The sequence below is a fragment of the Eucalyptus grandis genome, chromosome 8 (genome assembly GCF_016545825.1).
Source record: "Eucalyptus grandis isolate ANBG69807.140 chromosome 8, ASM1654582v1, whole genome shotgun sequence".
NCBI lineage: Eukaryota > Viridiplantae > Streptophyta > Magnoliopsida > Myrtales > Myrtaceae > Eucalyptus > Eucalyptus grandis.
Window position 1 is genome coordinate 7,017,764 of NC_052619.1, and position 25,469 is coordinate 7,043,232.

Below are 25,469 nucleotides of genomic sequence, written 5' to 3' on the forward strand. Positions count from 1 at the left end.
TCTATTCCGGCCTTGAAGAACCACCTTATTAAAGGTCGTCAAGGACAAAGCCTTGACCTTTTCTAATGTGGAAGATGCACTCGTAATAGGAGGATGCAATGTAGTTGGGAAATTGACCCTTCTATCTTCTCCTGTGGTGCTGATACATACACCAAATGGAGTTGGTGGGTTCTTTAACTTATGGGCTCCCATTACTTTTGCTAACCGGTTGGCCCGTTTCTCTCTTGTGTCTTTGCTTCAGTTGGGAGATGCTAACTCTCGCTGCTTTGGTTGTTGGGTGTTGTTCCTCTTGGATGTGATTGCGGGCGTATGCTTACGGTGAGTGCGTACTCTCTTGATGCTGCTCCTGCTGGTGGATGGCTAGTTCCTCCTCTGTTTTGCTACCTCTTGTGGGCTAGTTATTTTTGTTTTTGTTTTTGTAGCTATTGTTTAGGCTACATTGTCTTTGCTAGCTTTGTGTTTGCCCCTTGTCGGCCGGTGTTGTTTGTTTTTGTCGGCACCCTTCCACTTGTTTGGACTAGATTGGCCTTACGGTGTAAGTTTTTGGTGCCGGACTGTTTGTACAATGTTAGTAAAAAACTCAATATATTATTTTTTTGTACAAAAACAAACAAAAAGTTTGACCCAAAAAAACAAACATAAAGGTTGTGGAACAAAACTAGAAAGATTGAATGTGGAATATTTGCTGAGCCAATGTAGAGTGGTGAGCGATAGATCATTGATGTAAACCAAGGCCTTGATGAGCTCCACATTATCAGTAGAGGCATTGAATAATCGCTTGGTGATTGCAGGTAACCCCTTTAGTATGGCCAGCGATTCCGCGAGCTTGTCCGATGGTTGGATCTAAGCGAGTCGCCAAAAGTCGCCATAGAATAGAGCAAGCGATGAAAGAGTAATAACAGCCTTATTGACCCAGGAGTAGCTCGACAGCTCGTGAAAGATCGAGATCATCATTTCAGGCACATTTTTTGGTGTCTAATGCCTTGCATGTGATCTAATAACATGATGTTGATAATGTTGATATATGGGATTAGTTATTACCAAGCTCTAAACAGTAAAAAATAGCCAAAACAACAACCACTCTTCACTTAAGGAAAATAAATTGTTTGAAGGGACATAATAACATACCTCACAAGCCACTTCGTTGATTGCGTCTAGGGGTGGATTGAAGCCTTCCTTTGGTGGCTTGAACGCAGCGCCTCTAGATCCTTGAGTGCCCTACAGTGTATGCATATGTAAGACTTATCGTAAGAAAGGTACTAATCAAACGATGAAAAAAATTCTTGGTTTTTAACATATAAACTTAGGAAATCCACAGTTATCCGGTAGAAATCGCTTTACGTGTAGATATATAATCAGAATTTATATTTAAAACATTGTAAGTTTTTGTTCAAAAATTCACTAGTGATGGAGGTAAATATTAAGGTGCAGTTGTTTTGGGAAAAAATTAAACATTTTAAGAATGATTTTCTAATCATTTTTATTGATAATGAAAATATTTTTATTTGATTTATTTATATAAGTGTTCTAATATCCTTAATTTTTTTAAAAAAAATGCTTGCTAAATCACACTAAACAAAAACGTTCTAAAACTAAAATTAAAAGTCTTCCGAGTCTGAGCTTCTTTAACTTTAAGATATTAAGTCTGGATCGAATAGTCTCAAATTGACTTTTCTCCAATGGCTCTGTAAAAATGTCCACTAGCTGATTCTTTGAGTCAATGAATTGAATTAAGACTTCTCCATTTTGAACATGGTCTGTAATAAAGTGATGTTGAATCTCTATATGCTTTGCTCTTGAATGAAGAATTGGATTCTTGGTGAGATTAATCAAGCTGGTGTTGTCACATTTGATCTCAGTGTATGAATCTTCGATTCCAAAGTCTCTTAACTGTTGTTTTATCCATAAAATTTGAGAACAACAACTTCCAAGAGCCACATACTCTGTTTCTGTTGTTGAAAGAGTTACAGTACTTTACTTCCTTGAAAACCAAGATACTGTCCTATTACCAAGCAATTGATAAGTGCCTGAGGTGCTCATTCTATCAACTCTACATCCTGCTAGATCTGCGTCTAAGTATCTAAGGAGAGTAAAGTCTCATTCTTTAGGATACCAGAGACCCAACTTAGAGGTTGTTGCAACGTATTTGATGATACGTTTCGTAGCACTTAGATGAGATTCTTTGGGATCTGATTGAAATCCGGCACAAACACAAACACTAAATAAGATGTCAGGTCTAGAGGCAGTAAGATAAAGAAGTGAACCAATGATACTCCTGTATAGCTTCTGATCAACTTTCTTTCCTCCTTCATCTTTGTCTAGCTTTGAAGAACTTGACATTGGTATATCAGTCTTTTTGCAATTCTCCAAACCGAATTTTTTAACAAGTTCTTTAGCATATTTTTCTTGGTGAATGAAAATTCATTCATTCAATTGTTTCACTTGTAGTCCGAGAAAGAAGGATAATTCACCCATCATGCTCATCTCGAATTCATCCTGCATAGACTTAGAGAATTTCTTACATAGACTTTCGTTAAGTGATCCAAAAATAATGTCATCAACATAGATTTGAACTAGTAGAAAGTTTTTACTTTCTCTTTTAATAAACAGAGTAGTGTCTATTTTACCTTTAACAAAGCCATTTTGGATTAAAAACTTACTTAACCTGTCGTACCAAGCTCGAGGTGCTTGCTTTAAACCATATAGCACATTTTTCAGTCTGAATACAGAGTCTGGTTTCCTTGGGTCTTCAAAATCGGGAGGTTGTTCCACATAGACTTCCTCCTGAATAAATTCATTCAGGAATGTACTTTTGACGTCCATTTGGAATAACCTGAAATTCTTATAACAAGTAAAAGTAAGTAATAATCTAATTACTTCTAACCTTACTACTGGTGCGTAAGTCTCGTCATAGTCTATCTCTTCTTCTTGCGTATATCCTTTGGCCACGAGTCTTGCTTTGTTCCTTATAACTTTTCCTTTCTCGTCCATCTTGTTCCTGAAAACCCATTTAGCTCCAATAACAGATTTACCTTTTGGTTTAGGAGTTAATTCCCAAACATCGTTAACATTGAACTGTCCGAGTTCTTCTTGCATAGCTTTAATCCAGCTTTCATCAATCAAAGCTTCTTCAATACTTTTGGGTTCTATTTTAGAAATAAGAGCCACATCGCTAGACTCTTTAGGCCTTTTGGATCTTGTATGAATCCCTTCATCAATGTTACCAATAATGAGTTCTTTGGGATGAATAGACTTGTGCTTTCAGTTGCTAGTTGGTTTGACAGTCTGCTGATATTTTTCTTCATTTGATTCTTCAAAAATTTTTGTTGTTGACCTTCTGTAGTCTGAGCTGCTTCTGGGAAATTAGACTTTGTAGAGTCTGGAGCAGGTTCAGATTCTTCAAGTTAAGTCTGGATCGAATGATTTTGTATAAGGTCTTGAAATTTGACATTCATCAATTTTTCCACAGATTGAATCTTTTTGTTGTATACTCTGTAAGCTTTGCAGGTGGTTGAATATCCAAGGAAGATTCCTTCGTCTGATTTTTCTTCAAACTTACCAATTCGATCATTTGCATTTTTCAATATAAAACATTTGCAATCAAACACATGAAAATAGGAAACAATTGGCTTCTTTTCTTTGAACAACTCATAGGGAGTTTTCTCTAGAATAGGTCTTCAGAAGACTCTGTTGATAATATAACATGCTGTAGAAACTGCTTCAGCCTAAAAACAAGAAGAAATGTTGCTTTCAATTAAAAGTGTTCTAGTCATTTCTTGTAACGATTTATTCTTCCTTTCCACAACTCCATTCTGTTCTAGAGTATATGGAGAGGAGAACACATGCTGAAAACCAGATTCATCACAGAATTTAGCAAAATCTTGCTTTTCAAACTCACATCTATGGTCTATCCGTATACTTGAAATAACATACCATTTCTCATTATGTACTTTCTTAGTAAACTTTAAAAAATAAGAAAATGTTTCAGACTTACTTGTCAGAAAGTATACCCAAGTAAATCGTGAATAATAATCCACTATTACTGGACAATATTTCTTTCCACCAATGCTCTGAGTCCTAATTGTTCCAAAGAGATCCATATGTAGGAGCTGCAGCACACGATTAGTGGAAACTTGATTTATTAGTTTGAAAGAATTTCTAACCTATTTTCCCAACACACATGGTGTGCATAATTCAGATTTTTGGTATGTCAGGTTGGGTAGTCCACGAACAAGCTTTTTTTTTAGAAATCTTGGCTATTTGCTTCATGTTGATATGGCCAAGTTTTCGATGCCGAGATTAGCTTCCTCTTGAATTGAAATTAGACATTGAGATTTTTCTGGTTTAATGTCCAAAAGATAGATGTTTCAATGTCTTCTCCCGTAAAGGTCTTAGAGAAAATTATTATAGATGTCCAAACAAACTTATCATGAGTTTGATTAATCTCCTATGTCATATCAATTATTGTGTCATTGACTGGAGAATGAAAAGATAATCTCGTGATTAGATAGGTCAATGCAAACCCCACAAAAATTGACTACCAGTGCAAGTGGATTGCTTCGTGATTACGAAAAGTAAACTTTGGGGCGTATATTATTTAATTGTTACCTATGGCTCCATCACTGTTTAGAGGCTTTGTCATCATTTCATGTATGAAACTTCAATCAATGCACATGAACGGAATAGTGCACGTTCAATTATGCAGATTAATTGAATCGAAAATTTTGAATATATTGTAATAAAGAAAAATAGTAGAGATCATAAAAAAAAAAAAAAAATCTGCATGGATGATTACATTTTGAAAGGATATGCACAAAATGATTAGCAGAATTTGAGCTTCCTCACCTGTTGGATATTTTAATAATATTTTGAAATAGTTACAATAATAGCTTCGATAAAAGTTATGACCGCATTGAAGACCATCATTATTTTTAACGGTCACATAACGGTTTCTTAATGGTCATATAATGAATTTTCAATCGTTTTGTAATGTTTAATTTATTTCTCAAATAAATCCTTCATTATTTTACAACGGCTCTTTTAACGGCTCTATTTTGTTTGAATATAAAATCTCATAAAACAATCTTAAAAAGATATACACTGAATGAAAAAAAAAAAAAAAAAAAAGAATATATTCTTTCTTTTCAAATCTTTCCTTACCTTTTTCTTTGCTAGGTTATACACAATGTTGTTTCTGTTCTTTCTAATATTCAGTGCGGAATATAGAAGAAGGTCTGTTGTATCTTGGGAGGATAGCCATCAGAAGCCTATTGCACTGAGTTTCGCACTCTGAGGGGCGGAATTATCCTTAAAGACAGTGTTTACGCTTGCACGCCTCAAACAAATCTATTTGTTCTCATCAGTTTTTTTCCTACAATCTTAAGGATAAGTCCCATGTAGTATCAAGTTAATACTGCTGTTGATGCCTCAATCTCCACCAGTCCAGTTGCCCTACCACCACTACCACATATGTCCTATGCCAAACCATTCCCCGACATATCGAAGATCCAAGTTTTTAATGGCAACAATTTCAGAAGGTGGTAAGAAAGGGTTTTCTCTATCTTAGATGTGCACGGCGTGGCTTTCGCACTTACGGAGGCCGAACTAACTGATAACAAGCTTTGAGATCAATGGATACATGCTAATAAGGTATGTAGGCACACAATTATTAGTACTCTTTCTAATGAATTGTTTGATGTCTACTGTCCGTACAAGGAAGCGAAACAAATATGGGACTCCATGATTGCAAAGTACACTATCGAAGATGTGAGCAAACAAAAATTTGTAATCGGAAATTATTATTGATGGGAAATGTCTGATGATAAGGAGATCAAAACACAAATAAATGAATATCACAAGCTAGTGGAGGACTTGAAGGCAGAAAACATCAATTTACAAGAAGAATTTCTTGCGGGCCTGCTGATTGAAAAGTTGCCTGAGTCTTGGAATAACTACAAGCAACAACTCAAGCACAAGGACAAGCAATTGTCACTAGCTGATCTGATCGTGCATATTATCATTGAGGATACAGCTCGCATGGAGATCAAAGCTGCCAAAGCTAAGGAAATTGCTACCAGGGAAAATTTGGTGCAAGGAAAATTTCAACATTGGCAAAACAGGTATTATAACAAAAAACCTAATTACAAACCCAAGGTTGCTCATCCCACCTTAAAAAGAAAGGCTCTTGCTTTGTTTATGGAAAACCGGGATATCATGTAGCGCACGCAGAAAGAGAATACCGGGAAATGACAATCCCGCTAAATTAAAAGTCAATTTGGTTAAAGCAGATAACTTTAATGATATAATTGTTGCAGTTATTTCTCAGACCAACATTGTGGCCAATGTGAAAGAGTGGGTGGTAGACTCAGATGCTACTAGGCATATTTGTGCAAACAAAAATGCATTTTCCTTCTACACACTAGTAAGGGAAGGAGAAGAAATTATTTATCTTGGTGATTCAAGAATAGCTCAAATTATTGGGAAAAGAAACGTTCTTCTCAAGCTCACATCTGGTAAGACTTTGGCCCTGAATGATGTATTACATGTCCCTAATATAAGGGCAAACCTGGTCTTAGTAGTGTTGGAGAAAACTTCCTTATTTGTTTTGAAGCTGACAAAACGTTTTCATCAGTCTGGTCTGAAGACTTGCAGACTCTTTCGTCAAAGTTTGAAGACCGCCAAACCGCCAGACTGCCAGACTCAAGATTTAAAGTCTGCCCTCATTGACAGTTTCTAGATCAATGAAAAAGACTTATCCAGAATTGAGTATTTCTTTAAGGATTTGATTCGAGCAGCTAAAGAAGTTCTCACGATTGGAGATAGCATCTTAAGATCTATTATTTGTTTTGAAATTAATTCGAGTAATTTGGATCCGTTTATTAGCAAAATATATTTGGAAGGTTTTATTTATGGAAACCTAGATCCTGATTGTATGGGTGAGCAGGATTGGTGGACTATCATCACATTCCTTAAGTAACTCGAGATCTCCTTAATTGATTATGTCCAACGGATAGATTGGAAGAACTTCTTTCGAAGGTGCCAACGGTTATGAATGCATGGAGAAGTATATAAGGAAGACGCTCTAGTTATTCGAGTGTGTGCACGATAAATAAATTCCAAAGTTTGAAGTTTCTTGTTCTTTGCTGATTCAATTATTGAACGAAAATTTGTACTCAAAAGAGAGTTTAGACATTTGTGAGGCCTTGAGGAAGTGTAGCAGAGTCTCTACACTGTAGAATCAAGGACGTAATACTGTAACCACTCTTTTGATCCATAGTGAAATCCAACCGGTGGGCTGTCAATGCAGGAAAATGGACGTAGGCTATAAACCACTATAAACCTTATGTTCTTATTCTTTTCCCTGAACTCTTTTATTTTGCTCGTAACTCTATTTAATTGTTAGAGTCTGATTTCCTCTACAAAGTCTACTGATAATCAGACTCAGGTTAAAAGTAAAGTTTTACACTATATTTTGCAAAATTTGTTTTTGCACTTATTCACCCCCCTCTAGATGCTCGTACTAGCACTTTCAAGTAGCACTTTTAGAAAAGGTTGGGGTGAAGGTGTCGTAAGACTATAATGACACAAAATAACGTCTTTGTGGGAAATGGTTATTATAATCAAGGACTTAATAATGTATTTGTGGGAAAGGGTTATTATAATCAAGGACTTTTTGTTCTTAACATTTCCAATGTTATCAATGAAAATGCTACTGCTTTCGCTTACTTGGCTTAATCTATTGATTTATGGCATGGTAGATTAGGTCATGTTAATATTTCTTATATTAAGAAAATGCAAAAACAATGTTTAATTTTTGGAATTAAAAACCCATGTTTTAATAAATGTATAATATGTGCCGAAACAAAATTAACAAAAAAGCCTTGTATTTCTGTAAATAGAGAATCTGATTTGTTGAGTTTAATAAAAAAAAGCCTTGTATTTCTGTAAATAGAGAATCTAATTTGTTGAGTTTAATTCATACTAATCTAGGAGATTTAAAACAAATTATGACTAGAGGAGGTAAAAAATAGTACGTGACCCTCATTGATGATTATTCTAGATTTATTAAAGTTTATTTGTTTAGGCATAAAGATGAAGCTTTTGATATGTTCCTTTTGTATAAAGCTGAGGTAGAAAATCAATTGAATAAACGGATAAAAAAAATTAGATCGGATAGAGGTGGAGAATATGTATTGCTTAATGAATTTTGTGAAAATGAAGGAATAATTCATGAAACTACGCCTCCTTATTCCCCTGAATCTAATAGCATAGCTGAAAGGAAAAATAAGACTTTGAAAGAGATGATGAATTATATGCTTGTTAGTTCTAATGCTCCAAATAATTTATGGGGTAAAGCTGTTTTATCTGCATGTCACATCCAAAATAGAATACCTCATAAGAAATGTCGCGACCTTCCTGAGGGTGGATTACTCAAAAGGGCTAATGGATTACTAAGTCCGAAGACTTGGCACAGACTCTCCCAAGTTCTTCCAATCACGACTTGATACTAAGAAATTAACCCATTTAAACATGCAATTATACTCAATTTGGAGCCGCCACCTATGAAGCACGGACACGTTGCCGAGCCTTCCGAGTCGTGTCCGACACGTGTCGACGTGTCCGACACGCTCGGACACGTTCGGACACGCGGTCAACGCGTGTCGAGAAATCCGACACGTGGTCAACTTTTCTCGACACGCTTCGACACGCGTGTCCGAGAGAGATTGTTGAAGAAGACGATGGTGTGTAGAGAGGTGAGGTCGAGGAAGAGGCCGAGGAAGCGGAGGTGAGGCCGCGACGGCGAGAGGAAGAGCATAAACTGAGCGATGGAGAGCCGGCGGCGAGGGCCTCGCTGCGAGGCTGCAGCTGCTGCGAAGGAGGAAGGGCGGAGGCGACAGCGATGGCGACCGAAAGAGTTGAGAAGATCGTGAGGAAGAAACTGAGGGGGCGGGGAGAAGGTGGTGGCGTGGGGGGAAGGGGGAGGGAGAGAGAGCATGGGAAGAACGGGGATGGAGGGGATTGATGGGGGCACAGCCTCGCAGGGAGCAGGTGGTGGCGTGTGGGGAAAGGGAGGGGGAGGGGGAGAGGAGAGAGGAGAGAAGGGGAAGAAACCGAGGGGATGGGGGCGATTGATGGGGGCGCAGGTAATGGGGGACGCGGGGAGCGGAGGTGGTGGCGTAGGGGGAAAGGGAGAGAGAGAGAGAGAGAGAGAGGAGAGAAGGGAAGAGACGAGGGGCTGGGGGGTGATTGATGGGGGCGTAGGGGGAAGGGGAGGGGGAGAGAGAGAGAGTGGGGGCAGATTGCAGAAATCGAAGGGGAGGATTTTGGGGGTGGTGGCGTGGGAAAAGAGGGGGAAAGAGAAACGAGGAGAGAGGATTTGAGGGGAATAATTTTGTTAAAATAAAAAATACATTTTTAAATATGCACACGTATTAATTATGAATATATTTTTAAATTTTTTATGAATAGATTTATTAATATTATTAGTGTAAATTTATTATAAGTTCTTATTTATTTATTTGTGAATATGAATCAAATTAATTAAAAATAAAAATATTTATTTAATATATAACGTGTCGGAACGTGTCGGAATTCTCTACTTTTTAAGAAATGACGTATCGCGTGTCGTGTCGTGTCGTGTCGCGTGTCGCGTGTCGCGTGTCCGTGCTACATAGGCCGCCACTAACCAATTAGGGTTTATTAGAAACCCAAGTAAAGTATGGGAGAATACTTTACTCTTGCGAACCAGAGATTCAATAGGTCCGAGGACATGATTACACTAGATTAATCTAATGCCCTTTCGGTACATTTTCATTTTAATTTCAAAAATATTTTGCAGGCAATATTGATTAATTTTAACATAAGCTACTAACATGCATATGGTGGTCATGCGGGTGCACAATAAATGAAATAACATTCAATAAACCGAAGTAATAGATTGTAAGAAATTATAAACTACAACTTCATTAAGGTCCACTCTCTAAAGAAAAACTTACAAAAATGCTAGTAAAAATGCATGCCCTAAACATGATTTCTAAATGACATGACACCTAATTTTTCTTTTTCTTTAAAAAATGTTAATTATATGCAATCTTAATTTAAATTTGATATGCATGAGTTTTACTTTAATGACATGTGAGATGCAATTCATATGACATGATCTGAATCATTACAATATGTGTGCAATCTAATTTACATAATCCTAAATATGCATGTGCTACATGATATGGGATGGATGACATGGTAATTTTATATGCATGTTCTTTTTATGATTTTTTAATTATTCTTTTTAATACATATATACAACCTACACTAAACAATGATGACATAAAATGGGATTAATTATAAACTAACCTATTAACTAACCTAATAAATGACATTTGTGTTTTCTTTTTTTAAAATGACTTAATAATTCTTACTTTGGCTTTTTTATTAAAAAGCTATACGACGGGAATATTAAAACATTAACCTATGACCCACTAATTAAAGTGCAACATGTGGTGTGCACATTATGAAATCTATATAACCTAAATAACGTTTTTTTTTTTGGTTCTTTTTTTTAGTTTTGGTTTTATTAAAGGAAAATTATCCTAATTCTATATGAATCTTAAAAATCAAAATGTGTTGCTTTAACATGAAATATGTATGGACCTAAGTACCTAAATTCTAGATATGACATATGATGCATGATATGTGATGAGCAAATAACGATAACGCACCAAAATATATGTCCTATTGAAAAATCCACCAATGTAAATTAATGACATATTATCTTAATGAGAGTCAATTACGCAAAGCAATCCATAAATTTGCTTTGAAAAGTTGAAATAATAAAAAATCTAACCCGCCATCTCGCGGTTCAATATTTTTTATTATTATGGCTTAATATGACAAATTTCCCGATCGGATAACAATTATATATGACAAATCAAGTGAGGATCACAAGCTAAGAACCCGAATACTCAAACTAAATTTAGCCTAAAGAGATTACCTAGCTTGGAAAAATTATCTCCAAGATGGAAACCAGCAAGGAACGATGCCAAGTTCACCCTTCTCAAGCCTCAAGTGACCTGCACAAGGAAAATGGTACCAACAGTATTGAACTTGTTGGACAACTTCGGATGAAGGCTGGTCGGCGTCGGAACGGGCGAGGGAAATAGTCGATGTTGGAGCTCTGGCGAGGACTGAGCGGCAGTAGCAGCAAGGAGGCGTGGCATCGGTGATTGGCGAACATTAGGGTCGCGGGTCGCAGCGGTGGTGGTGAACAGTGGCATCAGGGGTCACTGCTAGGCGGAATAAAGCAGCAGCAACGTCACGGGAAGGCATTGGGCTACTGGGACTGGTTCGGGCTGCTGCAGGGAGAGCAGTGGAGGGAGCAGCGGCGGCGTTGGGTTGAGGCGGAGCGCGACGTGGAGTCACGGCGGCGTCGGGGTCATCGCAGCAAATGGGTTGGCAGTGACCGGCAAGGCGGAGAGTGCGAGCAAAGGCACTAGGTCGTGGTTTCAACGGCGCCGGTGCTGCTAGTGGAGTGACAGCGGTAGAGGTGGTGGACCGGATGCGGGCACGGGAGACAAGCAGGGGTGCTCATATGACGACCGACGTAGCGAGCGTCGATGAGCTGTGGAGTGGCAAACGTCGCTAATGCTGAGGCGACCGGCGACTCAAGATTTGTAGGTCGCGGGTCGGCCGCAGTGGTGGCAGACGCAGGCGGAGCGAAGTAGCATCGACGCCGGCACTCGGAGCTTGTAGGCGAGCGGCGGTGCCGCGCGGTGGCCGGATGCAAGCGAAGGTGTGGTGGACAGAGGTCGAGAGGGCATGAGGCTGCCCACGGAGAAGATGACTGTAGCTTTTCTTTTTTTTCTTTTTCTTTTTCCTTCCTCTTTTTCTCTGCTCTCACATCTCTCTCTCACGTCACTTTCTCTCTGACTCTTCTCTTTGAAACCCCTATTTGCTATCCTCTCACTTTTCTCCTCTCTGTTTTCACCTTTTTTTTTTACTTTTCTCTTCTTCTTTTTCAATCCACTTTTGTATTTCCTTCGACGAAGACAAAGAGAAAACCCCCCTTTGTTCACGTCCTCACAATCTTTATTTATAGAGAAAAAACTCAAAGTTGTTGAAGATTTCTCAATATAATTGCACATATTCACTCAACCACTCAACAAGAAAAAATAGTTCCAAAATCACACAACCACTGAATTCTTGAATTTTGAAATGATAAGATATGTTCAACAAGAAAAACACTTCATTATTATAAAATTTCCAAAATCTCCCTCCAAATGTTTTATTTTATATGTTATTTATTATCCTCTATTTTTTATTTTCTAAAAGGTAAGTTTAATCCTAAATGTTATTATTACCTACATGCAATGCTATGGAATGCTTAATGTAAGTAAGTAGCATTGTCAAAATTAGGTGTCAACAAGAAAACTGGTAAAACACCCTATGAATTTTGGAAAGGTTATCGTTCTAATTTAAAATATTTGAAAGTGTAGGGGTGTCTTGCTAAGGTTATGCTTCCTAATTTTAAGAAAAGGAAAATAAGCTCTAAATCATCTGACTGCATGTTTATTGGTTATGTTGAACATAGTGTTGCATATAGATTTCTTGTATTAAAAAGTGACGTGCTTGATAATAATACTATAGTTAAGACAAAAAAAAGCAAAAAAAATTGAGCATATTTTTCCATTAAGTGTTGATACTATTTCTCCTGCACCTCTTCATAAAAACGTTTTCGAAAATTCAAATGATGAATTGAGAATGAGCAAAAGAATAAGGAAAGAAACTTCTTTTAGGAATGATTTTTATACTTATCTTATTGATAATGATCCTTTGACTTATTTTGAAGCAATATCTTCCTCAGAAAGCAATTTTTGGAAAGAATCTATAAAAATCGAGATTGATTCCATCTTACAAAATCAAACTTGAAATTAGTTGATTTACCACCCGGTGCAAAACCAATCGGTTGTAAATGGATTTTTAAAATAAAATATAATCTTGATGGTTCTGTTGATAAATATAAAGCAAGATTAGTTGCAAAAGGTTTTACTCAAAAATAAAATGTTCATTATTTTGACACTTTTGCTCCAGTTACAAGAATTTTATCAGTTCGTGTTTTAATTGCTTTGGCTTCTATTTACCAACTTATTATTTACCAAATGGATGTTAAAATAGCTTTTTTAAATGGTGATTTGGAAGAAAAAATTTACATGGTGCAACCTGAGGGCTGTATAACAAAGTTTGTAAACTTGTTAAATCCTTATACGACTTAAAGCAAGCACTAAAGCAATGGTATGAAAAATTTTAGTTAATAATGGTATTTTCTCTATTGGAGTAGATAAATGTGTATACACAAAAACTATTGATGGTGAATCTATAATTATTAGCGTATATGTTGATGACATGCTTATTTTTTGTACGTGTATTGATGTAGTGAATGAAAAAAAATGTTTTTTGACTTCTAAATTTGATATGAAGGGTATGGGAGAAGCTAATATTATTGTAGGTGTTAGAATCATAAAGAGTGATAGTGGCCTAATGCTTACTCAAGTGCATTATGTGGAGAGGCTACTTAAAAAATATGATCACTTTGATATCAAACCTGTGAATACTTCTTATAATTCTAATATCCAATTAGTGAAAAATAAAGGAGAAGGTGTGGCTCAGTCTAAGTATGCTCAAATTATTGGAAGTTTGATGCATTTGATGAATTTTACTTGACTCGATATAGCTTATGCTGTATGTAGACTGAGCAAATATACACAAAATCCTAATAATGATCATTGGACTGCTTTGAGCAGATTAATGAAATATTTAAGAGGAACCATGAATTGTGGTATTTTATATAGTGGATTTCTCGCTGTATTAGAAGGATACAGTGATGCTAATGAGACTTCGGATTCAGATAAGACAAAATCCACTAGTGGATATGTGTTCACCCTTGGTGGAGGTGCTGTAACTTGAAAGTCAGCCAAATAAACAATAATTGCTAAATCTACTATGGAGCAAGAGTTTATGGCTCTAGAATTGGCTGGCAATGAGGCTGAGTGGTTAAGGAACCTCTTAGCGGATATTCCTTTGAGAATGAAATCGACACCTTCTGTGTCTATGCACTGTGATTGCCAAGCGTAATAGCCATTGCAAAGAATAGAACTTTCAATGATAAAAATAGACACATCCGATTGAGACATGATGTAGTAAAGCGACTGCTTAAAGATGGAATTATATCCATCGATTTTGTAAAGTCAGAAGTGAATTTGGCTGATCTTTTGAATAAACTTGTGGGAAGAAAATTAATTTATGACATATCGAGGGGAATATGACTTAAGCCCATTAAGGAAAAACAACAGTGATGGTAACCCAACCTATGTGATTGGCGATCCCATGAATTAGGTTCATATGGGTAATAACAAGTCACTTGTTATTCTAGTGATATACTATTAAAAATTATTGTCCATCCTAAGATGAGAATGGTGCAAAACTATAAGGAAAAAAGAGGTTGAGCTTAGCTCTTAATGAAATTTCATTGCCATTATTGGTGGTGTATTAAGTTACAAAATACACTTGATGGAATCACCTATATAAGTGTGGAGTGAGGCCGCTCCTATGAGAATTTTTGGCAAAAATCTTTAAAGCACTTATGAATAAACCAAGCACGTGCATGGCCTATTAGCGCAAAATTGTGTTGAACAACAAAATTTATGGGAGTGCAATGTGATTGATGAAAATTATAATTCAGGAAAGAAATTTTTTGTTCATAGAAGTTTCAAACTTCACTAATAATTTCGTGAATTATATTTCATTTTTCTAGGGCTAGTTCATAGCCTAACAAACACCCGCCCGATGCATTACACTCCAATAACCCAACATCATATTAATTTTTTTTTTTATTAAAAATATTTTGAAATATGTGGGGATTGTTAGATATTTCAATAATATTTTGAAATATTTACAATAATAGCTTCGATAAAAGTTATACCGCATTGAAGATCATCATTATTTTTAACGGTCACATTATAGTTTCTTAGGTTCCGCATGAGAACATTTTTGTTCCTCCAGATTTCTGTTCTTTTGTTCCTCGGAACAAAAAAAAAAAAAACAGAAATTTGTTTGGTAACGCCAAATTGTTTTTCTATTCCCGGAATAGAAAGTTATCCCGAGAATAGATTTGGAGCAAAAACGAGAAGCAAAAAAAAGTTGCTTCTTGTTCCCAGAAACAATTTCTAGAAATAAGCCAATTTTTTTTTTATTTTCTTTTATTCATCTCTCTTGCCAAGGTCACCTCCAACCGCCCGGAGCCACCGCCGCCTGCCGCCGTCGCCCATCGCAACCTACTACCGCCGCCCATTGTCGCCGCCTGACGCCGGTCGCTGCCGCCACCGGCCACCGCCACGCCGCACACGCCGCCACCGCCCGTCCCATCACCATCGCCCGTCGCAACCCGCCACTACTCGTCACCATAGCTGGTCGCAATTGCTCGCCACCACCGCACGACCACCGACCGCCGCCGACAGCCCATCAACGACCGCGGGGGGGCAGCTGATGGGCTGTGCGGCGAAGGTTGGCGGTGACGGTCAGTAGCAAGCGACGGCTGGTGGTTGGCGGTCGGCGATCCGTGAGCAAGAATAAAAAACGAATAAATACAAAAATAAAACTGTTGCGTTACCAAATGCATTTCTATTCTTTTTCTATTCCAAGAGTAGAAATTTTGTATAGTTACCAAACGCATTCTTTTATTAAAAAATTGTTCCCCAAAATAGAAATAGAAAAGAATTATTTATGAAAAAAAATTCTTCCCCAGCCAAGAAGTGTTGTCATGCGCGCCCTTAACGGTCATATAACGGCTTTTCAATCGTTTTGTAACGTTTAATTTATTTCTCAAATAAATCATTCGTTATTTTACAACGTTTCTTTTAACATCTCTATTTTGTCTAAATATAAAATCTCATAAGACAATCTTAAAAATATACACACTAAATGAAAAAGAGAATATATTCTTTCTTTTGAAATCTTTTCTTTCCTTTTTTTTTGCTGGTTATACACAACGTTGTTTTTGTTCCTTCTAATATTCAGTGCGGAATATAGAAGAATGTATGTTGTATCTTGGGAGGATAGCTGTCAAAAGCTTATCGCACCGAATTTCGCACTCCGAGAGGCGAAATTATCATTAAGGATAGTTCTTACGCTTGCACGCCTCAGACAAATCTATTTGTTTTCATCAGTTTTTTTCCTACATCACCTGTACTCATTAGAAGTGAGGAAATGTTAGGTTAAAATTTATTACTGATCAATGCTCTTATAAGCAAATTTTATGCCATAATGATGAACGGGAAAATTCATTAAAAATGATGAATTTCACAATCAAAATGCATTTTCTCAAGTTGTTTGAAAATCCGTCTTGTTAATGTTGCATGATGAAGAGAGAAGAATCCTCTTTTTTGACCTTTTTTTTTTTTTGCTCTGTCCTCTTCTTTTGCTGTACTTTTTGTCTCGCAAGGACCCCCTTGGCGTTTTCTCTGTGGAAGATGTCTTCGCGAGTGATGGATATTGCAGGGAGAAAACAAGAAAAACTAGCCTTGTTCTATTCGCGCCTGTCTTCAAGAAAAAATAGCCGTCCTCCCCAGCGAAGTGTCCTAACATGTTCTTTTTATATGGGAGAAAATTGGGTTTCAAAGAAAAGGACACAACTTTCTACTTTCACTTTGTAAGTATAGTCCAAATATCATCTGCCTTCGTCTCTTTCCTCTTTTCATGTATATCTTCCTTTCGCCAAATACGCTCAGGTCATGAATACATCTTATTATTTAATTCCCTCTACTCTTTTCCTTTTTTGTCCTCCAATTGACCGAAGCTTTTAATATAATATGTCCCTCCTACTTCTAATTGCAATATCAACATATAAACTTGGGCCGAGCTTGGCCGAAATTAATTTACACGGGCTTATTCTATTTCACTTTGCTCAAGACCTCCTAGCCTTAATCCAATTAGAATATACTTATATGGGCTTGTTACCATAAAAATGCTCCTAATATTTATGTGTAATTAATCTAATATTTTTGTTTAGGGGTCAATGATCGATCTATAATTTTCTATACAATAAATGCATAAATAAATCATCAAAATTATAGGTGACAACACCTCTAAACCCATTGCGCACGAGGAGCGCAACAACATTTTACCAACAGGATGACATGAGTTCTTGGAGAAGACTTTCAGTTTTCAGTTGTGCAATTAGCACAATTCAATTTGTCCCTGGTGATCTCCACGTTTCCTTATTTGTGGAGCTGTCACTAAGTTTCCGCGCTCTTCTCGTTTAATCACTTATATTTTCTTCTTTTATGTTGTTATTCGATCCCTCAATGATTCTTTGTCTCATCCAATCAAAGAGTAATCTTGTTGTTTATGTCACGACATAATTCGTATATAGTTCCTTTGGGTCGTTCTCTCGCTACATGTATAGGCTGCTACAAGCCTACAAGTATCAATTAGATATTGCGTCTGAAAATCCTCACCTATTTATTCTCTCTATCTCCAATTTTTTTTTGGTATTTCTTGCCGAAGCCAACTGCTCTAAGGGCTGATAGTCTGTGACTCTAAAAATTTAAGGTGTTCAATGAAAGCATGGTCAATTACTCAAATATTAAGTTGCTCATCAATTCACTAAGTTGCTTTTGGACGGTACATTGTCATTCTGTAGATGCAGAAGAATGAGAAAGAGGACCAAAGCAAATTTTAGAGCGAAAAACTACGTGCTCAAACGAAGTACTTGTACATGCCAACTTAGATAATGGTTGCCCTAAACGTGGGCAACTCACAAACTCAAGGACTCAGCAAACAGTCCTCTTATTTCATGTCCTGGCCTAATAGAGTTCTCGCATAGCTCCTTTATTGGGGACATGGACCAGCAGAGAGATGCATAGGTTGCCTAATGTGCGCCATGGCAACACTCAAACTTGACAAAGTTCTTCATCATGCGGGGACAAATTGGACACTTCACGTCCTCCGGGATGTAGCCCACCATGTTCGGGATGTAGAAGTGGTGGCACCTTGGAAGAACGTAGACCCGCTCGCGGTGCTCCTTGAAGGCTGCATCGAACGTCATCTCATTCCTTTTGACCGGCCCCTTCCAATTGGTCTCGTACTGGGACAAGACCTTGGTGACGTCAACAATCGAGTCGTTGATCACGACCCGCGAACCCCTAGTGAGGACCGCGAACCCACCGTCCTTCTTGAAGTTGGTGTAGAGGCTGAGGACGTCCTGCATGAGCGGTTCGTGCACATCCGCTTTGGTTTGCAGTTTTGACAGCATAAGGCTCTCGAGGCGGCTCCAGAAAAGCTGATTTTTGGTGACATTGTAGGCGGCGATGGGAACACGATCTTCGATGATCTTCTTCACTGGCTCCTCAATTTCGTGGATTGCCTTGTTGTCTTCAGCTCCATAAAGGAGGATGTACTTCTGAGACTTGATCTGATCAATGATAATCAATCGGAACAATATTCAATGAAAAAAGTTCTTACGGATCAGTCCTCATATCTCTACAATACAAAGCAAACGATCATCCTCTAATTTTAAGTTTTCCACAAAATTTCGGCAAAGCCTACCTCTAACTTAAGATGGGTAGTATACGTTAGCAGAAATAAGATACTGTGAAATGGTCTGCTTAGTTCTCATTTTTTATTGCATAAATCTTTCAATTGATTCTAAATTTACATTAAAATCTCCAACCCTTCATAAATTAATTAAGTTCGCTTAATAAATTAAGTTAGAGCACAGTTTTTCTTCGTTAAGCGAATGGGTAAAAGGAAAGTGAAAAAGAATTAAAAAACATAGAACTTCTTACAGCTTCATTTATCTTAGGAATGACCATGTCAGTCAACAAGAGCTGAAACCAGCTGATACCAGGCTTGCTCAGTAAGGTTTTTTCCACTGATTCACTGAAAGGGAAAGCATCCCATCCCCAGAGCCTAATCATGCTCGTGGCATTTTTGTGTGAGACCCTTCCTTGGGGATCCAACACAGTCACGATGGTCTCTTGCCTATAGTGCCACTTCTCCTTGATGATCTTGATGGCCACCTTGTTGATAAGTGTCGGGTAGTGCACTGAGTACCACAGCATTTGCGACTGTAGATTCTTGAACTGGTTGTTTACGTCCTCGCCTTCTTGCTCGATGATCGGGACCCACACGATCTCATAGCGCTCCTCATGGAACTTGCTCTCGCTGTAGATCTTGATGAGGATGGAAAGGTCGTAGAGGTCAATTTTAGATCAGAAATCAGCAGCATCACATTCTTCCTCCGCAGGGACTCGACCTTATCCTGTGTGTCGTGGAACAATGAACAAGGATCAACATTTCACTCCTTTGGCCGCTAACACTAAAGCCGACAAGACAAATTTACACAAGGGCCAAAGCTAGGTATATATATTGCCACCTAGGTGAGAACAAATGTTATGTTTTGATTTCAGCAAATCAGTTGAAAAGGAAATATTTGACAAGGACGAGTTTACGACCATAGCATCATTGTGGTACTCAACTAAGAACATAAAGTTTGACCCAAAAAAAAAAAAAACATATAAGTGTTGTGGAATTAGAGAGTTAGAAGATAGAACCGTGGTCTTCTTTGAGCCAATGTAGAGTGGCTGAGGATCGTCCTTGGTGTAAACCAAGGCCTTGATGAGCTCCACATTATCAGTAGGGGCATTAAATAGTCGCTGCAGCCTCTGATATTCTCTAATTTCCTCTGCATTCAAATTGAAACTGATGAGAACGTTAGTCTAATATTCAAAGCATGAATATCACAAATCGAAGAAATTAACTATTACCCTTTTTTTGCTTGTAATCTTCGTAATGTCTCTTGATAGTGTGGTGGATCATGTTCACTTTCCGAGCAAAGGTCGGGAGATCTTTTCCCTTGTAGCTGAAAATAACAAGAGCCCTCTTTAAGAGAAAGTGAAAAAGAATGCTCTCCTTTAAAATTCGAGTCTATGGAAATGCTTTTAGATGATTCATTACATGTTTTCATAAAGAAATAAAATAAAAGCTGTAAAACATGTTTCTTTTTTCCCAAAAGAGATGCAAAAGAGGGGATTGTTAGTGACTCGTACTCATCAACGAGGCTGATGAGGCTGGTGAACTGAATCGAGCAAGCGAGGACACTGATGATGATCTGATAAACGCTGCTTGGGATGTCGATTGCCGTGGACAGCTCAGGAACATCTTTGTTGTCGTGCTCGAACTCCACGATGCACTCGGTCATGCTCAATGTGGTCTTGATCATTTCATTCAGAACTCCATACACTTGGATCTTTTGCACGTCCGAGGGCTTGGTGATTGCAGGTAACCCCTTCAGTATGGCTAGCGATTCCGCAAGCTTGTCCGATGGTTGGATCTGAGCGAGTCGCCAAAAGTCGCCATAGAATAGAGCAAGCGACGAAAGGGTAATCACAGCCTTATTGACCCAGAGTAGCTCGATAGCTCGTGAAAGATCGAGTTCATCGTTTCACGCACATTTTTGGTGTCCAGTGCCTTGCATGTGATCTGATAACATGATGATAATGATGATGATGTCACTACATGGGATTAGTTATTACCAAGCTCTAAACAGTAAAAGTAGCCAAAACAAAAGCCATTCTTCACATAAACGAAAATAAAATATTGGAAGGGACATAACAACATACCTCACAAGCCACTTCGCTGATTGCTGCTAGGGGTGGATTGAAGCCCTCTTTTGGTGGCTTGAATGCAGGGCTTCCAGATCCTTGAGTGCCCTGCAGCTTATGCATATGTAAGACTAATTGCTGGAGAGAGAGGGAGGCACTAATTAAACGATATGATGAGAAAAAAATTCTTGGTTTTTAACTGTTAAACTAAGGAATCCACAGTTATTCCATTGAAATTACGTATAGATATATGATCATAATTTATAACTAAAAAATTGTCATTTTTTATTCAAAAATTCACTAGTGATGAAAGTATATCCTAAGATGCGGTTGTTTCGCGAAAAAAAAAATTAAATTCTTTAAGAATGATTTATACACAATCATTTTTGTTGATAATAAAAATAGTTTTATTTGATTTACTTTTACAAGTGTTGTAAATTCTTAATTTTTGAAAAATGCTTATTAAATCAAACTAAAAAAGAGCGTTCAAAAGTAAATCTATAAGAATTATTGTCAAAATCCTCAAAATCAGAGAAAAAATGAACCCTTAATAAAATACATATATAATGAATTAAATAAATAACAACTTATGATGAGTTCGATCTAATTTCCTATGTCATATTGATTATTGTGTCATTGACTTAAGGATGAATAGATTTCTCGTGATTATTCTTACCTTTTACCAAAAAAAAAGATAGGGTTAATACTCTAAAAAACCTCAAACTGGTACACATGTGACAAATTTACTAAAAACTATTTTTTTGACCATGAAAAACTCCAAACCGGTATACCTTTACCCCGATTGACCATAAAAAAATGACAAATTTATCCCAAACTAATTTATTCAACCATAAAAAACCCCAAATTGGCAAATTTGAGACAAATATACCCTCCGCTAAATTAGATTAATATTACAAAAAATCACAAAAATCGTAAATTGTGACAAACGCAGCATAAAATCCCAAATTGATATATCACCAATTATCATGTGTCATTTAACTTAGTAATTTAACTATAATATTTAACAAAAATTAATAGAGGGTAAATTTGTCACAAGTATATCAGTTTGGGGTAAATTTGTCAAAGGTATACCAGTTTGGGATTTTTGGTGATAAAAAAAATAGTTTATGGTAAATTTGTTATAGCTGTACTAATTTGGCGTTTTTCAGAGTATTAACCCTTTTTATTATTATATATAAGTGCAACCAAATCGTCAAACCTATTAAATTCTTATTTGATCAAATTTGTGCTTAGATGCAGTGGAATAAGCACAAGAAAATTGTAATAAAAGCTATAATTCTAACCTCTATCTAGAAAGGTTGAGGACTAAATGAGAATGACGTGCTATTTAGTGCTGACCTAGATATGAGACAAGTACAAAAAAAAGCAAAGAAGAAATGCTTTGGTGCACAAAATTCATAAAACCACTCAATATGCAGCAACCTTTGCCTCTCACATACCCTAGTTAGTGGGGGAAAAATATTTAACTATGAACGAGGGATATGAGGTGTGCGAGTGCTGACATGTTGAAATAAGGATTGTAGTCTAAATTTAAACTAACCTTATTATTAAACCAACCAACAAAGAAAATTTGTTACTAGTAGTTTATTAAGTACTCAGTAAGTGTGATTTAGCTTGTGTTTCAACTTGATTAAGATAGTCCACGTATCGGGATTGTACTTGATTTGAAGGTGCTCTTCTCATCGTACAAAAAGATATCGACCATTCACATGAGTAAGTGGATGGTCGAAAAAAAATGGTTAATACCTTGAAAAACCCCAAACTGGTACACCCATGATAAATTTACCAAAAACTATTTTTTTTTTTTTTTACCATAAAAACCCCAAACTGATACACATTTGACAAATTTACCCCGACCGACCATAAAAAATCATTAACTTGTATATTTATAATAAATTTATCCCAAACTAATTTATTCGACCGAAAAAAATCCAAACTAATAAATTTGTAACAAATATACTCTCCGCTAAATTGGATTAATATCACACAAAAATTACAAAAATTGTAAAATGTACAAACAGAGCGTAAAATCCCAAATTAGTATATTAGTCAACTGTCACGTGTCATTTAACTTAATAATTTGATAATAATATTTAACAAAATTAACATAAAGTAAATTTGTCACAAATGTACAAATTTGAAGTAAATTTGTAAAAGGTTATCAATTAGGTTTTTTGGTGATCAAAAAATATTTTGTGATAAATTTATAATAAATGTATCAATTTATGGTTTTTCAGGTATTAACTTAAAAATATATTCTCATAATTAGAATGATGGATACGAGCCCTCACAAAAGTTGACTGCCATTGCCAGTGGGTTGCTTAATGATTAGGAAAAGTAAACTTTCTGGCGCATATTAATTAATTTACCTGTCGAAGCTTCTCTAGCAATTCGTCCTTTTGCGAAACATGAAAATTCGATCTATTTCTAGAGGGACGACAATTGGTAGCTGTCATTTCATTTGACCCATCAACACTTCTACTTATCAAGAAAGGACTCGCCGTAGTCAAAACCTATTAATTAATTCTGTCCGGATGCAATTTTCAGATCCCTTGCTTTATCTTTCTTGTTTGTCCTCGGCCATGTCAAAAGATAAAAAAAAGCAAGTGGAAAAGGGTGAAGCGGGGTGGACAGCCAATGAACTTGTCCAATAGCTCAATAATGCATGTCGTTGCCGTGCGTGGATACTGCTGTTATCAGATCGATTGCTTTGCTTTATCTCTTCTTTTTTCACCTTGGCCATGTCATAACAGAAGAAAGTAAAAAAGTAGGCATGAGAGAGACAGAGAGATGTCACGTCAGTCCCTTCTGTGTTTGGTATATTGCATGGCCTTCATCATAATTGTACGTGGCGGTGACTGTTCTAGTTAAATATATGATCCCCAGACCAAAAGTTCTAGGTCCATTAATGTTGTGGAATTTGAGCTACTCGTTTGGCCTTAGTAAGGCAGGAATGGATAAAGATGTAATGAAATTTCTAGTATCTAATAAAGTCGGTGGTAAGTGTCGAATATTGATGTATGTTATCCACCGTGCCGGCAACCTATGGACTAAGGCGACGACGGTCACAACCACCACAAACAACTGGAAGTGTTAGGTCTCTCCCTTCCTTATCATCACCGTCATTGAGGGGAAGGAGCTGTAGCCGCACATAAGCTTTGGCCTGGCGGCGCTCATCCCAAGCCCTCGATCTTAGATCCAAGGTTTGGTCAACCTCAAATTTGAGATCTAAGGCTCGAATGTGTCGGCTGAGCTCGAGCTCAACGACGGTGATGACGACCACGGCCTACCAAGTGGAAATCCGAGGCGACAGGTTGCCAGCCAAGAGACAAGGAGTCGATGGTGATTGGTTGCGGCGGTGGTTGAGGACGGAGGTGATGACTACCGGGTGTTGTGGTGGTAGTCCTTGGGCAGTGGTCAACGATTTTATGTGGAGGTGGCCACGGCGACAAGACTCCGTAGCCTTGGTTATGCAATATCCGAACATATTCACATTATACCTCACCCTCTAGGTGAGAATTCTTTTTATCCAGATTTTTACATTACCTCAAATGTCGGATTAAATAAAAATTATCTGACCTAGAGTTATATTCGGCCAATCAAATGCAGTCTTCAGGTTTATTTGCGAAAGATGGTTTAATTCACTATGGTTTACACCATAAACGCACATTTTTGATAGATTACTAAGCTTAGTAAAACCATTTAATACTGTATCTCTCTCGCACGCACCCACAAATACACAAAATGTATGGTATTATCACAATTTTTACCTTAGGGTTGACGACGGAGTCGGCGATCGCAGCAGTTCCACGGAGGGTGTTGTCGACGAGAAGGAAGAGAGACTGGACATCAACGTCTCCTTCGTCAGGAGCGTGAGTGTCCACCATCTCCTTCATGAACTTCTCGTCGTCGAAAATGGCAAGCAGGCTGTTCAGCATGCTCTGGTCAACCTTGCTTCTCTCCCTCCGGAGAATCTGGCTGACGGTCTTGCTCGCCATTATCTCGAATCTCAAAGAGAGAGAGAGCAAGAGAAAAGAGAGGCTAGGCTTTTGAGTGTTTAGAGAGAGCAAAACTAGAGGAAGAGAGTGTGCAGGCGGTGTGGTGTGGTCAGGGCAGGCTAGCTCTATTTATAGCCGTGGATGCAAGGAAAGAGACTGGAGATAGAAAAGATTATGTTTTAAAAAATGTTTTTAGGCGAACGAAAACTATCCAGTATGAACAGATGCCCAAGCATTACTACGAGAGCGGCACACTTGTTACAGAATATTATTTGAACAATAAAGTCCCGATGGACGAGCTCGTCACTACAATCCTAACAAGGTGCGAGTGTGTACATAAAGTCAAGCGTTGAACTTAGTACTGCCTTAGATGAACCAAGGACTTTTGAGATTGGGATGAGTTCCATATTCAAAATTGGAACCATTTCTTCATGTCTGTTGGAATTAATTTCGTACGACTTGACCAATCGCATGAACAACACAAGTATCCAATTGTGAAGTAATTCTTTTATAGGTTAATGCCACAAAAAATTCAAAATTGGTATATATGCAATAAATTTACTAAAACTAATTTTTTTTTAAAGATAATGATTAACTAATGGTGCTGGCATTTTACAGAGAATGACAGTTAAGTCTTGGCCACAAAAGCGTTTCGTGGGTTCATCCGGTTTCCATTGAAGTTACGTTATTTAAAATAACATATGAAAGATTATTTACTCAAGATTACGCATAATTAAACAAAAAATATTACTTAATTATAGCCAGTCCTCCTGCAAGTTAAAGAAATATTATCCTA

General features: G+C 37.3%; 2 protein-coding genes across 2 annotated transcripts; both read right to left on the reverse strand.

Annotated features, from left to right (window-relative positions):
- Positions 1 to 17,635: 17,635 nt before the first annotated feature.
- Positions 17,636 to 19,240, reverse strand: LOC120287650 (protein SIEVE ELEMENT OCCLUSION B-like). Its single transcript, XM_039300736.1, has 2 exons — positions 18,837 to 19,240; positions 17,636 to 18,463 (listed from the first exon to the last, which is right to left on the reverse strand). The coding sequence occupies exons 1-2, from the start codon at positions 19,110 to 19,112 to the stop codon at positions 17,921 to 17,923; spliced, it is 819 nt and encodes a 272-aa protein (XP_039156670.1). The 5' UTR covers positions 19,113 to 19,240; the 3' UTR covers positions 17,636 to 17,920.
- Positions 19,241 to 19,363: 123 nt separating this feature from the next.
- On the reverse strand, positions 19,364 to 24,673 carry LOC120286065. The gene is made up of 6 exons (XM_039299545.1): positions 24,446 to 24,673; positions 20,673 to 20,762; positions 20,100 to 20,383; positions 19,818 to 19,912; positions 19,605 to 19,735; positions 19,364 to 19,369 (listed from the first exon to the last, which is right to left on the reverse strand). Exons 1-6 carry the CDS (start codon positions 24,671 to 24,673, stop codon positions 19,364 to 19,366), a joined length of 834 nt encoding a protein of 277 aa, XP_039155479.1.
- Positions 24,674 to 25,469: the final 796 nt, after the last annotated feature.